Consider the following 18221-nt stretch of genomic DNA (forward strand, 5'->3'; position numbering starts at 1 on the left):
ACAGTGTGTCGTTTTCTAGCACCAGGTCTAGTACTATCTAATACTGCTCAGTTTGCTAGGAGTATTATCTTGGCTACAGCTAAGGTTGTAGCCAAGATAATAGTTTGCCTAGTACAGTTGTGGAATCTTCTGATCTCCAAATATTTTTTTGTTTATCACCTTTTCCTGTAAATTCTCTCTCTGCAGGCTGATTTCCCCTTGGAGCCTACTTGGTTTATAGTCTGTTGACCCTGTCCGTAAGGGTTTTCGGCCGAAGATGTCAAGAAAGAGAGATAAGAAAGCCTAAAGCGCTCCTGCCACTCTCTACTGCGTGTCTGATTTTTCCCTCAGTCCTTCTAACTCCTATATCACCCGGTATTTGCAAGAGTTAACTTGAGACGTTAAGTGCCGGTAATACAGCCTTCTAAAATGTCCATCTTCTTACGGATAATCAGAAAAACCTGAAGATTTGTTCCGCTAGTTGTCCTGTCTCGTGCGTGCAGTTGTGTTTATCCATTCCTTCCGTTCTACTCCCCGATAGCTCTTGACATCTCAGCAAGGATTTCACTCTCCTCGTAGCCTAACCTACTTTGCTTTTAACTGGCCCCTCGTTTCTTCTCCTTATTGGTGGACCTTTCAGTAATGATGTGATAATTCTATGCTTCTTCCTGTCAGCTTCAAATAGTTTTGTAATATGTTGTATTTTCTCCCTCTCTCTACACTCCTTCATAATTAAACTTTCTTTCTTTTGTTTCTCTTTCTTCTCTTATAGATTCTATTCGCTCATGCATTTTTTACTGATTTTTCTTTCTAAGTTTTTTTTATCTTGATACCTACTGTCCAGAACCAAAATTGTCCATTGCTTGTTCTCCTTATTTTATTATCTACTTCTTTGTACTTGATTTCAACTCATTATAATCCTCACTTTATTCCCCTACCCATTAATACGAGCGTATCTGAGTTTGAGATTGATTTTACAAAAATCCACAAAAGTGAGATTCCTGTAATAAATTAAGTTAGACTACCGCACCTTGCTTGAACAGAATAGCTTTTGAACTCTACCTCATCTAACAGCAGTTTGTTTTTTTATAACCCAGTTAAATTATGTACAATATCAAGGTAATTTGTCATGTCTTGCAATTCCAGCAGTATCGAATGTTAAAAGTTAGGCTACTTGATATTGGTTTAGCGGTGTGATTGAAATATATTTTAACATTAAAACGGTTGGAGTCGGCGGCAGTTTTAGGATTAAAACCACAGCGGAAATATAACGGTTGAGTTATGCCACTCAGTGGCTCTCTCCCAACAGACTCTAGTACGTTCTCTCTCTCTCTCTCTCTCTCTCTCTCTCTCTCTCTCTCTCTCTCTCTCTCTCTCTCTCTCTCTCTCTCTCTCGGAGAAGCAGAACATCACCACCAACAAAACTTGAACATTATTATTTATTTAATAATAGCGTGAATGTTAAGCCATTTCTGATTGTTTATTTTGGTCAAGAAATGATTTGTCCATTCTTGTATATGAGAATAGGAACCAACGAGAGAAAGTTTATGCCTCATTAGACGGACTGAGTGGCCTTGGTGGCGAGAGAGCAAAGCGTATCATGGGATGAGGTTCCGAGATAGATTCCTTCGCCGGGGCGAGTGGCGTCGCCCTGTAAACCGGCGTCTCGGTGGCTTGGGCCAGTGGATGGCTTGCGGTGGGGATCACTGCTGCGGAACTGTCTATGTTGAGTGGGTGTCCGCACTAAGCTCGGCATCAATATGGGCGCCCTTGGGGAGCCATGGGGCGTCCAGGTTGCCTAAGGAGGTGTGAACCGGGCCAGGGGGGAAACCCAACAGCCAAAAGCACCCATGTCGACCAGTAGTGGGATCGCGCCCGTGAGTGGCCAGCCCGTAGCAGCCTTACCAACACAGGTGGACCTGGTCCTTTTTTAATCTCCCCCCAGTATTTTAATTATTCAGGAATGTTTGGAGACATTCATTATATTAATATAATAAGTACCCTTATTTTACACGGACCTGTTTCGTAATCAAATAAACAAAATTACAGAAGGTATTTTGAAATTAATACAGTAAATTCATGTTTTTATTGGAATAAGATAATAAATTTAAGGGGAAAACGGAAATTAAAAACTTGAAAACAATTTAAAGGTAGCAGGGTCTCTGCAGAAGGTTTGAACAGGAAGAGAGTCTATGGAAAGATAAAAGAGTCACCCTTTATAAAAGCGTACTGAAAGATATTTGCAGGAACAACAAAACAACTAGATACCTCACAGTAGCACATAACCAACACTGATGAAAAAAAGTGAATGAAAACTGCAATACACAATTTACTCTGTTTCCGGATATCAAAATTAAGAAATCGGTAGGTATTTGAGAAAAATTTGGCAGATGTCAGAAGCAAACACGAGAGAGAGAGAGGCGTAGGGTACGCACCAAAGCTATGCATAAAAATAAAAAGAAAATAGCTAGCCATTGATAAGTGGAATAAGTAGTCTGATAATTAAAAGGATTCCTGTCACGTACGGGAAACTGAAAAAGAAATTAAAAATGAGATATAGTACAGGTACTTTGCCTATGAATGTATAGGTGAAAGTATTTAGTCTTCTTTTTTTCTTTATCAAGAATACGAGGAAAGAGCTATGAAAGTGCATGCATTAGGCATCACTCAGGTAGTTAGGAAAGTGTTGTTTTGTAAACAGAGAGAAATAGAAACATCTTGTGGAAGAAAAGTAACTATGAAAGAATCAACACACCAATAGAAATGCCGGCAGGATACACGAAAACAGGAGCCGTTGAAAAGGTCGAACCTCCTCCATACAACAAAAGGGAAGTGCCCAGCAATGAATTTGATGGAAAAAATGCATAATTATGAGAGGATTGCAATGGGGGTCAAGTATCCTCTTTAGTCACTTATTTATTCGCAGAAAACATGAAGAAACAACGGTGGGATTTAAAAATTATTTCCTAACAATTGTTAAATTATTGTATGCAGGTGATGGATTGGTTCTAAATCGTCCTTTAGAAGAAACAACAGAGACAAACAATATATTGAGAGTATAAAAATAGTGAAACAGTTAAGATAAGTAGAGGGTGCGACTATCAGCATGAAAAACTTCCAGAAACTTAAAAAAAGTGCCCATATCAAAGCAGAACAGACGAGCAACATCGCATATAAGTTGCAGAGTGGTTATGATATAGCTGTGCCACAATGATGAGCAATGCTAACTTTTATGTATGCTAAGGAAATAATTGGTTACCCAAACAAGAAGTAAAAGTTACAGTAACAGATAACCAAGGGAATAGAACAACAGTCTGCTGAAAGCACTAAGTTTTAATGTATACTGTGCCTTCAGATCCAAGAGAAGTTCGAAGCATTCTTTCTACATTGGGATGGTCTCTATAAGGTTACTGTAAGACTAAGCAACTCGAATAAAACATTTATATCATAAACAGATGAAAGTCAACCATAACAGAAGCCTGCTATGATAAAACGAAAAAGGAAATAACAAATAAAACAATGTACGGTGAGCAAACCAAATGTTTACTGTATGAAGAAGAAAATACAAGTTAGGAAAATTGATGCCATGTAACAGCCATGCCAAGAAAGTAAGGAATAATTAATACCTAATGTGCAATTGTGTGTAAAGAAGAACGTGAAAACTGGAAAGAGTTTATAAAATCATGATATCAAAGGAAAATAAAATGTAGTATGGAGGGTTGAGTTTTTGTAAAGCCACATTCATCCAATTACTACTACTATTACTGCTGCTACTACTACTGTACCACTTTACAACGGTGTATCAGACTGCAATTAACTTGAGACCAGAACGCTTATCTACATTATGAATCACACCGTGATGGTCACAGTTCACATTAAGATGACTCATATTTATTAAGTGGTGTATATACCTAATATAATACCAGATATGAATTACCGTAGTAAGGTTGTCGTCTTATGTGCTTTGGTTCGACCAATGAGTCGTCTTACCAAAAGTTATGTCAGTCTAATTGACATGGGTTTAAACTTATCTTTAGGCCCGTTTGTCAGCAGACGCAATGGTACTTTTTGTAGGCAGTATATTAACCTGAACGGTTCTACAAAGTCACAAAGCCAGAAGTGTTCGTTAACCGAATTTGCTGTCAAGACAAGTCGCTCATCATGTAATCAAGTCCGCCACTTTTACAGTGGCTTGAACTTGAACAATATAAGCCTTAAGGCTGGAAAAAGGTTGCTATGTAGTCCTGGTGACTCCCACAAGTTTACGTCTTCGTCATACAGTATTTTAAGGACCGCACACCAGTATTTGGGTGTAAGAAACCATCGCCCACCACTGTCAGCGGGCTCGAGCCAAGGGAGGTTCTTCTCTACCTCGGAGAGCGAGTCTGATGAGATCTACGAAGAGGTGGCCAACATGATCAAATGCAAAGCAACAAACATTTTAGTTATGGCGGGAGCTGGCATAAGTACCCCATCAGGAATTCCAGATTTCAGGTGGGTGTGTCTTGAGGTGCTCATGAGCCATCCTCTTCCTATGTTAGGTTAGGTTACAGAGTGGCCATTCACTTAACTGTGATACAAATAACACTGATCACATTGTACACCCAAATGCAGATGAATCCAATATATGTTAAACATTTCAGTTATGTAGCGACAAGTCAACCGAAGGCCAGTGCAGATCACATTGCAATTCAGTCATTTTATATGGCAGGCAGCATAGGTTAGTGTAGGTTATATAATAAACAATTTTGTGAACTTTGTAAGCCACTATATTTGACGGCATATAAAACCCTGTGCATTTTCAAAAGGGGATATTAAGAAAAAAAATTTTTGTTGATGTGCAAGCATTTAATGTTATCAAAATATATATAGCAACAGTGTGGCAGAAAAAACCAGGACACCTGGAAAATCTTTTCAATAATAAATCTGCTGTAATTTACAAGAGAAAATGAAAGCTGCTTTCATTTTCTCCTCAGCCTTGATGGATAACTCCAATGTGACTGTGAATTTATAAGTGCTTACCTATTAGATTTTCTGTAAGTTTTAAGTAAAGATGTGTACATGATTGCATATGTGTTCCTTAAAGTAGATGTGTAAACCTAGCCTATAGGCTAGCATACATGTGTGTATGTAAATGTATGCATCGTGTTAAGTAAACTAGTCTCTCTCTCTCTCTCTCTCTCTCTCTCTCTCTCTCTCTCTCTCTCTCTCTCTCTCTCTCTCTCTCTCTCTCTCATACAGTATGGTTTTGTAATTAATGAAGTAGCCTAATTTATTGTTACACATATATTTTCCAGTATGTGTATACATACACATATGCATTACATTATGGTAAATTATGCACCTACTGTGTGTTTACTTGCCCCCTGACTCCTCTCTGACTCTCTCTCTCTCTCTCTCTCTCTCTCTCTCTCTCTCTCTCTCTCTCTCTCTCTGATAAATCTTTTTTTATAAAGACTAATGAGAGAGAGAGAGAAAGGCAAGCAAATGCACAGTAAGTATACAGCATTGCTGTATACTTACTGTGTGTAGTTTCAGACTGTTTGCTGTCTAAAGCATCAGCGTGTGTGTTTGTGTCTATCATCTGCTGTATTAATGTATGGATTTAATCAGTACAACCCTTGGGCCCAAGTTCTGGTTATGAGGGATTCTATTGTAATGACAATAAAACAGTATTAACAATAATGATTTTTTAGCAGTTACCAGTAATGTTACAGTACAGTATTATGGAGTTTGTCTAGCTACAAGGACTGGCAGTATGTGGTGCCTGGGTAAACAGCCTAACTACCAGGTGCCTCAGCTTCACATTTAAGACCTGGTGCATATTTTTAGGCAATGATAAGATATGTCATTAGGTAGAGTGCTTGACTAACATATGTCTTAATTGGCTTAATTCTAAAGATTAGGTAAATTTAAATACTGTATCGCCCTTATTGCTCTTATATATAATGTAGAATCACAAAAACCCTATAACCTTAATATTCAACCCAAGGGTTGGGAGAATAACGTACAAATTACACACTGTACAGCTCTCTTATTCACCCATTTGTTGGGCAGTAAAATGCAGGATCAGGCTTATTCCCACAACAGTTGTAGCAATTATGGGAATAACACACTACAGCCCAATTGGTGGGGTGTAACAGTTTGGCTAAAAGGCTTTTCCAGTTGGTCAAGAGAGTGTCACATGAGCTGCTTCTGGCATATTGTCATTCATAGCCACGAAGAAACTCAAGTGTGTGTTGTCACAATGGCCAAATACCTTTAGAGAGCATCTAAGTAATACACAGAATACAGGATACACTATTTATTATTCTGAATGTTAAGCCTTAAAGACACTTTGGTTCTAGGACACTTGTTCCTGGACATTTGCGTCTGGTACAGTTGCTTGGATGGTTGGGTACTGAGGCAATATCTGAAATGTTTGAATGAGTTAAAGATAATCTTAAATTTTTTAAAAGTTTATTTTTGCATAAAATACATCATCAAACTAAAAGATGCTCCTATTTGGAAATGTTTATTTCAAGAATCAAAATATGTTTTGAAAAACTAAATCAACAGGTTGTGAGCTATCCCCTATGTGAAATTTATTTTATCCTTAGGATTGTGCCCTTCTAATAGTGCCATGATTTGCTTATTTGCATTTTTCCTCTTCTGTCACACTGAAGTTCCTCTTTAAAAGTCACTTTTTCTCTGATGCAATGGCCTCCTCCTTATGTAATTCATTTATTAAATTCCAAATAGAGGGCTGTTGGCAGGTTACTGAGGACTGCAAAGCATTATGCAACCCCCTCTAAACTATTGTTAGATCTGGGCAACTGGTTTAAAACTCCGTGTTTATGCTCATCAGTTTTTGTGGTTATTGAACTATTCACTGCATGAAATCTTGCTTAACAAGATTGCTCTACACATTTCCAGTACGTGTTTGTGGCATTGGCATTTTCCTTATGACAGTGATAGCTGAAATTCTCCTCGTCCACAGATATTTTACCACCAGTGTTTGATTTCCGAAACTTAGCCATGGGTCTTGAGATAAAATCTAGAATCTAGGAGATGTTTGTTGTGCAGAGTTGTTGAAAGAACTAAATTACAAGTGTTTTGGTTAATTTTCACTGGGTTTGAAAAGTTGCTTTTCACACTTCATGGTACAGTATATACTTGTGCTTATTTATCAAAACGTATGGTAACTACCCTTTTGGTTTTTTTAGAATGGTTAAATGTTTTGGGGATGCAGTTAGCTGTGGCAAGTGCCAGTTAAAGTGGATGGCTCACAACCGTTTAGTTTATCAGTGTATTTTATGTAAAAGTATAATTCACAATTTTCTAACTATTATGCAATTATCCAGGGACACATTTGTCCTGGGACATTTGTCTGGTATACAACTATCCATTACACAACTATCCATTACACAAATGTCATGGCTGCAAGTGTCCATCCACACTTGATACTAACTAAGGTTGATCATACACTTACAGTTGCCTACATAGCCTAATTTTAAAAATTGACATTGTTTTTGAGTAGTCATTAAGAGAAAACCTTTTACAGACTATACTGTTCTGTATAAATCAACTAGTACTGGTTAACCATACATAAACCAGTTGTAACTTGTGTAATTTTCAGTTGGAGGAAAATGTTAATCTTCAGCAACAAGATGACAAATACATACCATGACAGATTTACCAGCAATAATGAAATGATTACTTTGTGCAAGTTCTGGTGACAGTACACAAAAAAACTGCTAGGAAATATGCTCTCATGTGACATTTTTTTTTATCTCTGCACAGCTTAGTTTATGCTAAACCTAAGGACTTTATTTAGACTGATGATTGCATTTATGGTAGTTGTTCATCTATATTCACTCACCTAAACTTTAAGCTTCCTACTTTGAAGAAGATACAGATTACTGTGGAGACATTTATAACATTGCAGTGCCATATATTTTCCCGTAGTATTTTCTTAACTCTTCTTGAACAATACATAAAGTAATGTATCTGAGAGGGCAAGCCAATTATTTTTCTGAATATTGGAAGAGATACTGTATTATTATTATTTTGTTTAATAGTACCACAAAATCACATTTATAGGGTTTTATAGAGAAATAATCCAATGAAGTTATCTGTTATAGATGGAATATTTCAGAAATCGTTGCATAATTAGTACCTGTACTAAATATTATTTCAGAACTCCAGGAACTGGTCTATACGACAACCTCCAGAAATACAATCTTCCGTATCCTGAGGCAATTTTTGACATCCACTACTTTATGATGGACCCCAGACCTTTTATTGCTTTGGGTGAGTTCTTTCAAATTGTTGTGCATTTTCTGTATCTTTATGAGTCTCTGGTACATATCCTCTGTTTTCAAAAGTAAGTATCTCACCAAAACCAGAGTCACTTTCATAAATTCTCTTTTGGCTTGTCCAAAGGATTTACCCTTGAATGACATAAAACAGAAGTTTGGACAGCTAGATTGGAAGAGACCAGCAGGAAAGGATTAAAAGTAAAACAGCAACATCAAAGTAGCCAGAAGCCAAAGTGACACTGTAAAGAAACCTTGTTACCTTCTTTAGAGTACCATGCTTGACCCATTGTAAGCAGTATACCCCCTATGAAGCAAACGCCATTGATTAACATAGGAAGCTTATACAGAAGAGACTGCTTATATGGAAAAAGTGACAACAGAGCAAAGAGAATAATAAATAAATGAAGCTTATCAAATGCAATAGGTTGATGTGTATTATTGTATACATACCTAAATGAAGTCATGAAAACTAGGCAAAGATACTTGATGATTTAAATTACCGAGTGATATAACTTGTAAACTTACAAGTGCTGTATCATAAGCAATACTAGCATCAAGAAGGCTGTTCTACAATTATATACTGTAAAAGGAATCAAGACCTTTGGTACATTTCAATGTGAATTTGTGGAACCTCAACAGGTTAGGGAGTAAATAATTTAGGTGAATAAAGTTTGTGTGAAAATAGGTTATCATAAAATGTTTTACATTATTTTTCCATTATTAATCTTTCATTTTAATGTTTGTAAATTCTGGTTACTTTTTTTATGAAGTGTTTTATAGTGTATTAGCATAAAACCAAAAGACATTTGCAAAGTATCATTTGGTTTTATGCTAATAGACCAGGTGCTGTAACTTTAAGATTTTACTTCAGTTGGAAATAGTGAATGCTAACACAGTATCCCTGTTAATTATATTATCTTTGTTTTGAATGACAATTAACACAATTTCATTATTATAGTGTCTTTGTTTTGGGTTACTGGATGTAGATTTTGGTATTTTCATCACTTGGATTATAAATATTGTATAAGTTTTGCTCTCCCTTATTTATTATATTCAGTCTGGTTTCATATTTCTTTCCAGCACAAGAACTGTATCCTGGAGTAAATTACAAGCCCAACATTGCTCACTACTTTATACGACTTCTTTTTGAAAACCAAAAATTACAAAAACTCTACACACAGAATATTGATGGCTTAGAAAGAAGTAAGTATAAACCTAAACTTTGTCACTATTAACGTTTTACCAATTACTGCTGAATGCTTTTTGAGATTTTCCTTGTGCATAAGAGTTAAATTCTCTCTCTCTCTCTCTCTCTCTCTCTCTCTCTCTCTCTCTCTCTCTCTCTCTCTCTCTCTCTCTCTCTCTCTCTCTCTCTCTCTCTCTCTCAATTTTAGAAATTGCTCTAAAACATTTATTGATATTTATCATAGCCTCCAGATGTTCTCTTTGTATTTTACCAGTCTTTGTCCATTTTGTCATATGGTTGCTAACTGGAGTATTGGTATTTGATGTGTATGTCGTTTTAAGTTTTGAAATATAATTAGCTTTTGTCTATTACCGTATCTGGCTGCTTTCTGTCTGATAAAAAGGCATCCAAGAACCATTCTTTGGTCTTGCACCTTATTGTTTACTAGGTCTTTCATTTTTGTGTTCTCGTGTCAATATTTATTTATAGAAGTACTGTACACTGTTCATGAATCCATACATTTATATCTTCTTAATGCTATCCCAGCTTTTTCAGAAGTGATATTCTCTGTTGGGCTTTTTGGTCAAATTAACATCCATCTGTTTACCTTCATTCTCTTCATGAAATAGCTTTCATAATATTACTGCAGTTGTTGTATTGTTTTTTTTTTTCAACTTTAATGCCTCAGTTTTCATCTTTTATGTATTATGTACAAATATTGTCCTCCTTCATATATTTTTGTTTTTCTTCACCTTTTCTAGAATTTTGGGCATTTGTTTCTTTCATCTACTCTGTTAAGACAAATTTTATTATCTCTGCATCTTCTTCCTTACCCAGGCTGCTTCTGTGGCCTTCCTCCTTATCTTTATTTTTTTCTTCTGCATTATGACTTTAAGATTTATATATTTCTTATTTTCTGAAGTTATTTTAGACTGGTATGCAGTTAAGGCATTGTAAATGTGGAGAGTAGTTGGCATATTTCAAATTGTTAAAGCTTTTAAAAATTTTGGGTACCTTGACGTAATGAATTCCTTATATCTTGCTCATGACTTTCTTAAATTTTGAGTGAAATAAAGTTGTACTTATAATTGCAGGGGTATCACTGACCAGTGTAAAGTGATAATTCTTGTATTGTACATGCATGTATAAACAATTTGATATAAGGCCTTGTTTTGAATAGTGCCTTCTGTTATCTGACAGTGGCTGGCATCCCAGAGACAAAACTCATGGAGGCTCATGGGACTTTTGCAACAGCTTCTTGCACACTTTGCAGCAAAATTTACCCTGGAGAAAAAGTGAGGAAGCAATCCTTAATGGGGAAGTTCCCTTTTGTATAGAAACCAAATGTAAAGTAAGTGCCGTATGATTATAACAGTTCTCATGCATTTAGTTCCTCTGTTGAGCAGATATGTCAGAATAATTTAGGAAGTTTTCTTTTTAATTTTTGATGATAAATTTTTGACGGTAAAATGCCTTTCTGGAGAAGTGGTTCTGACCTGCTTCCAACATTTCTTCTTCCACTCTTTTATGGTGTTTGTGTCTGAGGATCAGTAAAATTAGAAGAGCCATGATTGTGTGTCAGTAATGCTTGAAAGTTATATTTTTTAAAGGACTTTTTGCTGTGCACTTGGAAGTTGAAATGGACTCATCTAGTTTGCACTGTTGAAAAGTAGAATATGAGGAAACCCTTTTATCAGGAAGCCAGTGATATTCTTTCTTCTTCTGTCCAGTTTCTTTAACATTTTATCATGTTCATCTGTCAACTTGTGCAGCCCAAAACTGGCAAACAGTAAAATGTTTTTCATAACTTTTTGAAACATGGAGTAATGTCAAAAAGGATCTTCAATAAATGAAGTTCAATACAGAGCTTGTAAAAAAAAGCTTGCCCATTAGGTACAAAGGTATAACTGCTTAGCTATTTGAGTCTCATAAGACATTTTTCTTTTGCTTCCCAAGAATAGAACAGCATTTCTTTTATGATCATTGTTTATTAATTAACACTCTGGTTCTCTACCAGTGTCAGTAGTGTGTTAACTATTAGCTGAGAGAATAGTTTTCTTGAAAGAAGAGTGAATAACCTTCTTGGGCAAGTGTCGTACCTTTGCAGAAAGTAGCCACATACTTAGACATGTTATCAGACATCTTTCTTTCTCATGGCTAGCTGCTGAGCAGGTAATAGGAAGTGTTTTTCTTCTTTTTTAAATCAAATTGATGGTGGGGGAGTTCAGCCAAAATATGGTAAAGTACACCACTGGTGCTGGTTATTGCCCCATGAGCAGATAAGTATAGTACAGTGCAAGTATAGTATAGTATAGTGCAATGCCCATGGACATTTTTGTAAAGACATTTCTCCACCTAGATAGGTGACATGCATTTACATTAGGATGTATTTTTCTTACACTATTTTTATTCTCTGCTTAACTAGGCATAGTTAGTTAGCTCTGCTTCATGGTGTTCATTTTTATTTTATAGGCGCATGGTGGCTGACTATCCATTTAAGGATTCTGAGAATATATCTGTATTAGGTTGTGTTCAAGTCTTGCTATACATTGTTGACTGAAGTGAGAATACTGTAGCTTTAAATATAATTTACCATTAATACATATCATTCTCCATTCTGTAGCTATATTATGAGGTCTGGATCATTTGGTAGCAATTTGTTAAACATATTAACTGTACTACTGTATAGCCTAAGACTAAATATTTTGAAATATTGTGGTGCAGTACTTGATCTAAGATCAAAATTCCAAGGAGACCTCCACAGTTTCTTAAAGAAGAAAGTTAGAGTTATCTTTGAAGTGTATTATTGAATGTTTTAGTATTTCATTAAAGGTATAAATAAGAATAGTTTTGCAATTCTCATGGAGCTGGAACCAATATAAGAAAGTACTTTATGAATTTTTAGATGAATATGAATATAACAGTTTGGCTTTTCATTTGTACAGGGTAAAGTGAAGCCAGATATTGTTTTCTTTGGTGAGAATTTGCCCATGCAGTTTTGGGATTATCATACAGAGGTCCACTTCACAGATCTTCTCCTTGTTATAGGGACATCATTAGAGGTAATAGTACTCTCTCACATGGATCTTTCATGAAAATCCTTAAGTTTGCTGTAAATTTCTAAGGTCTTTTGCTTTGGATATAAAATCATTGCACTCAACCCTTAAAGTTTTTTAACTTTGAATAGAGAATCTGACTGAAATGCAGTATCCTTCACTAAGGAAATCCCCTAACTATTAATGGAACTGCATTTATGTATACATGTACTGTATAAATAATGCAGTTGTTTATATGGATTCCATTACAACTTATAGTTGCAGGACATTACCTCCTCACTGGTTTGATCTTGAATCTGAGCAGAAATCTGGTTTGCTTAGTTCTTTGTTGAATCTCAGGATTAATGTGTAATTTTAATTTTAAGGTATTTTAGTTATTTAACGTACAGTAACAGACCAGCAACTCTATGGGGCATTATTGTGAATTTTTGTTCTTTCAGTCTTTCCATGATTACAGATCCACAGTTTGTCTTGTGTATTATATAATTCACTTTCTGCATTTAACCAATGTATGGGTTGCTCTTATTTTGTTCATCCATCCTTACATTTATCGTCAAGGCAGCTGATCTGTAACTATGGTAAAGGGAATGTGAGACGGTTTACCACAGTTTATTTACCACTTGACTTGAATTACTCAGACAGTTCTGTATCAACTATCATCTAAAAAATATTGATTTTAGTGTTAACAGCTTGCATATGGTATTTAGCAGTAATCTTAACAGTCCTCACATGGTGTGTAGCATTAATTTATTATTATCTGTTATCAAAATTACTGTACTGTAACCGTAATCACAAACATGCTCAAATTCTACGAAGGGTGATGTCACAGGGAATCTATTCATTATACTCTTGTAAAATTTCTTTCATTGAAAATCTGATCATCGTAACTGCTTGCTTGTTACTTATTAATATTTTCATCAGGCTGTATTCTGTTGAATTGCCCTGGGAATAATAATAATAATAATTTCCAAGGCTGTGTGACAAAAAAGACCTTTGTGACATTCTGCCCATCATGCTATGTTCTCAAAAGATTTAAGTAGTTTCATTTTCATACCATGATTCATGCCCTTATACTGTAGTAATACTAACTGTACGAGACATAAGTTAAAATCTTATTTTCACATGCAGTTTCAGTCAGTTTTAATTTTGAAATCTTGTTCAGCCTGGCCATTTTTTTTTTTTTTTTTTTTTTTGTCTTCCACTAAACTTTAACTCAATAAAACTATCATTGTTCCAAAATGTCTGAAAGACTCAATGTCACTGGTACTTTCTACATCTAGTGTTCTTTCATCCATTTTTACACTCAATGTCCTCATTACTTCAGTTTTTATTAGATTGATCCCATCTCTCCAGATAAAAGATGCATTCTCTTAACCAGACTGTGTACATATTGTGGTGTTGTGCTGACAAAAACAGCATTATCTTCATGTTCTTAGTCTGTTAACTGTCTCATTTCTCCAATGTAAACCTTCTCCTCCATCTCCAACCACTTTTTTCATTATAAAATCCATGAGAAAAGCAAACAGCAAAAGTGGTATATTGTACCCTTCTGGCAACTCACTAGTTACTGCAAATTCAGTTTACAAGACCCTGTCCACATAACTTTGCATCTACTTCATTCTTAGGTCATCTCAATTAGCATTGCACTTTTAACAGGAATGGTGTAATGGTGCAAGACTTTCCATAACTTGAGACTAAGGACACTGTCAAATGCCTTCTCATAATCAACAAAAGCCATCAGAAGAGGCTCTTTTAAATTCCATTCATTGCTGCACAATATGTCGTAAAAGACATATTTGATCTGTGCAAGTCCTGTCTTTTCTGAAACCAGCTTGTTTATTTCTAAACATTTTATCAGTTTCTTTCTTCAGCCAGTTGAAAATAAACATCTGAATATGTTTATTACATCTGACACAAGGGCAGTGCCTTTACAATAACCACATTTGGTCAAGTCACCTTTCCTTGGTACCTTTGCCATGACTTCCAGTCCCCAAGCATCAGGCTTTTTCCTCATTTGTATATTGTGCAAAACATTCCAGTACAAGTTGATCATCACTAATCAGGCATCATTGGAACCAGGCAGGGTGCCAGATTAGTGATTTTGTCAGATTAGAGTGGTTAGGTAGGATACACTTAACCCAAAAGTTACCACCTCATCCTACCTTTAAAATACCCTATAAATCAGTACAAGTTGGTTAATAAGGGAAAAAGCAAAATTAAATGAAAGTTAAATGAAATTTTGATAAAGCACAGGCAAAATAAATGACACAGGTAATTCTGTTAACTTACACAAGAAAGTTCATCACTGCCTCTTCCAAAGTGAAGAGCTGGAATTTGCAACTAAGCACATTTACATGTCTTGAGGTGAAGGGCAGTCAGGATTTCCATCTTCTTCATCTTGGATTTTTTTTTTATGTATTTTACAATATTCACATTTATATTTTTACTGTATTTTCACATTTTTTATTTTTAAAACCCAAAAGATAACGTAATTGTGTGTATGATACATACGTACACACAAACTTATTTGCTGGCATCAGTGAACTTGATGCAGCTTGTTTTGGTTCATGTTGTTACACTTATGATTTTTTGTTATATTTTACTTTATTTTCATATATATTTTTATAGTATTTTCTCATTTTTTTTTAAATTTTTACAACCCAAAAGGTAGATGCAATCATGTGAGTAGGGTATGCACATACACACAGACTCATTTGCTGCCATTGGCGAACTTGCTACAGCTCATTGGTTCGTGTTGTTACACTTATGATTTTTTATTTATATTTTACGCTATTTTCGTTTATATTTTTACTGTATTTTCTCATTTTTTATTTTTACAATCTAAAAGATAAACGCAATTGTGTGCATAGAGTTCGTACATAAGTATACAGTTGATCCCCGGTATTTACGGAGGATGAGTACCACAAACAACCCCCCCCCCGCAAATAGCTAAAATCTGTGAATACTTGACACCCCTCTAAAAGTGCATATAAGTTAAATCTGTAGTTACGCTTATTATTTTCTTATTCACATTTTATACTACAGTACTATATTCTCATTTATATTTTTACTGCATATTTCTCATTGTTTCTACACCCCAAAGATAGGTTGGTGCGATGACCCAGGAAATTTGAAATTATGATAGTCAAAATTAGAGCCAATTTAGTGATAGAACCAGATTAGCGATTGCCAGAATAGTGATAGTCAACGTGTAATTAGGTTACCAGGTGTCATTTCATGTTCATCAAGAGTCATCTTGGCAGTGATTCCATAATAGCTTGGTGTTATCCATCTCAAACTAATAGTATATTAACAATAATGACATTCATTTATCTAATAAGTAGGTTTATCAATTGTAAAATAAAAAATCTTGTAATTATCCGATGTAAAAAAATTCAAATATTGACAGTAAAAATAAGGTGATGAAAGTCCAAATCATGATTTATTTCATATAATTACTGCTTTGGAAATATTCCATAATACTGTAGCTTACTGTATTTTTTTTCAGGTGTATCCTTTTGCTGGCATAGCTGATGCAGTTAACCATCAAACGCCAAGAGTCCTTATTAACCGGGAGTTAGTTGGTAGTTTTGGTACACGTGCCAACGACTACATGCTGCTCGGAGACCTTACGAGCTCTGTAAAACGACTAGTAAAAAGCATTGGATGGGAAAATGAGCTAAAAGACCTTACGAAAGATCATTAGAAAGATGAAGACCATGAAATGCTGTATGTGTCTACTTTGCTTGTAGCATCAACCGAGGTAACAATCCATATTGTATTGCAACTTATCAAAAGAATATGAAACAGAAAGTAAAGGGAAATATAGAAAGAGATCACTTACTAAAAAAAGAAAAACATAAATTAACAGTTAGTGAATAGATGAAAATGTAATTAAATTATTAAAAGACAAGGAGAATTGTATTAGGGTAGTGATATATTGCATCTTCGCTTGAACTTCTGAAGTTCCAATTGCACGACATCTTCAGGGAGACTGTTCCACCATCCAATGGTGTGAGGAATACAGGACCTCTGGAGCTGAGAACTTTGATAGCGAGGCATATTTCCTGCATATTGGTGCTGCTGTTCAGCAAATCTGGTTGCTCTTGACAGAAAAATGGGATCAGGGATCAGTTGTGAATGCAAAAGATCTCTTTTAAAATAGAACTTGAGAAAAATTGACACACAAGAGACCTACCACCACTAACCACTTCATCTAAAAGAGATGTCTCTGGCAAAAGCAGACATCCACACGGGAGAACAGTATTCTAGTAAAGGAAGGACAAATGATCTAAACCAGGTTGCTGTGATTTTGTGACTTACACAGTAAATACATAAGGCCTTACATACAATACCTAACTTTCGTGCAGGATTTGCTTACACTTTCATTAGACGTATCTCAAAAGTAAGATGTGAGTCCAAAGTTACACCTAGAATAGTTAAAGCTTCAGACTCATTCAGCAGAGTTGCATCCACCTGAAGGGGAGGATGTGGTGGAAAATCTCTCTGAGATCTGGTAATCAATAGTGTTCTCGTTTTACTGGAGTTCAGCCTCATACCATTTTCAAGGTAATCTTAATTTCTTGAGTTCACAAAGTCAAAATGACCCTCTTGGTTAAGCTTGATTATAGATAATTTTCAAAAAACTTGCAAAATCTAGAGCCAATTTGTTGTAGGGTAGGAATGCATTCCACCTTCGCTTGAACTTTTGAGGTTCAAATTGCTCAGCATCCTTAATGTCTGTTAAGATTTCATCTTTAATATTTAGATGTCTTTGACAAGTTATAGTCCTGTTATAGTTTGGAAGCTAATCTTTTGATAAACAGTAAACGCTTGATGTATATTTTTAACTCACGTTAGAAAAATACATACTAGTTTAAATATCAACAGTGAACTTAAAAGGAAATAGTAGGCTGAAAGCTGAGTTCCACCAACGTAACAAAATGTTGTTATTATTCACTTTTCTAACGTCTGTTACCATGTAATGGGAAATGCACTTGATGTTTGTCATACGTTAGGGGAACGTTTTTGAAGGCTACGTTGTCAATAAAACAATTTTAACAATAATAAACGTTTGTTTTAGTAATGTTTCTCAGTTTTGTCAAAGAGCATTAATGTTTTAAGTACTAGTGGTATTATCCACACACACTCATATATATACATAAATACATTATACATATATAATATATAAATATATATGAATATATATATATATACTTATAAATATATGTATATGTAAAATATATACATATATATATTATATATACTGTATATATGAAATTTTATATCACACCATGATTTATATACAATTATGAAGCTACAAATGTCGCTTAATATCAAATTCACACTACCTCGGGAGTATCTCCGATGGAGAATTATCACCGAAGGGGAATTTATATAAGTGATAAATGAATTAGTACCACCGGGACACGAACCCTTGACATGGACCCATTCAGCGACTCCAGTAGACGTTACCACCGCGGTGGTAACGTCTACTGGAGTCACTGAATGGGTCCATGTCAAGGGTTCGCATCCCAGTGGTACTAATTCATTTATCACTTATATAAATTCCCCTTCGGTGATAATTCTCCATCGGAGATACTCCCGAGGTAGCGTGAATTTGATATTAAGCGACATTTGTAAATATATTCAAGTTACTATAACGAGCAATCCATCAAATCTTGAGACTTTGTCTTCCTT

General features: G+C 35.3%; 1 protein-coding gene across 1 annotated transcript; it reads left to right on the forward strand.

The window, feature by feature from the left end:
- The first annotated feature begins 3736 nt into the window (after window positions 1-3736).
- On the forward strand, window positions 3737-17592 carry LOC136825029 (NAD-dependent protein deacetylase sirtuin-3-like). The gene is given in 7 exon segments (XM_067081057.1): window positions 3737-4473; window positions 8159-8271; window positions 9360-9482; window positions 10666-10761; window positions 10764-10816; window positions 12411-12527; window positions 16030-17592. Coding segments are annotated over 7 exon segments (1266 nt in total). The 5' UTR covers window positions 3737-3907; the 3' UTR covers window positions 16228-17592.
- The last annotated feature ends 629 nt before the right edge of the window (window positions 17593-18221 follow it).

Source organism: Macrobrachium rosenbergii, chromosome 36 (assembly GCF_040412425.1).
Source record: "Macrobrachium rosenbergii isolate ZJJX-2024 chromosome 36, ASM4041242v1, whole genome shotgun sequence".
Taxonomy (NCBI): domain Eukaryota; kingdom Metazoa; phylum Arthropoda; class Malacostraca; order Decapoda; family Palaemonidae; genus Macrobrachium; species Macrobrachium rosenbergii.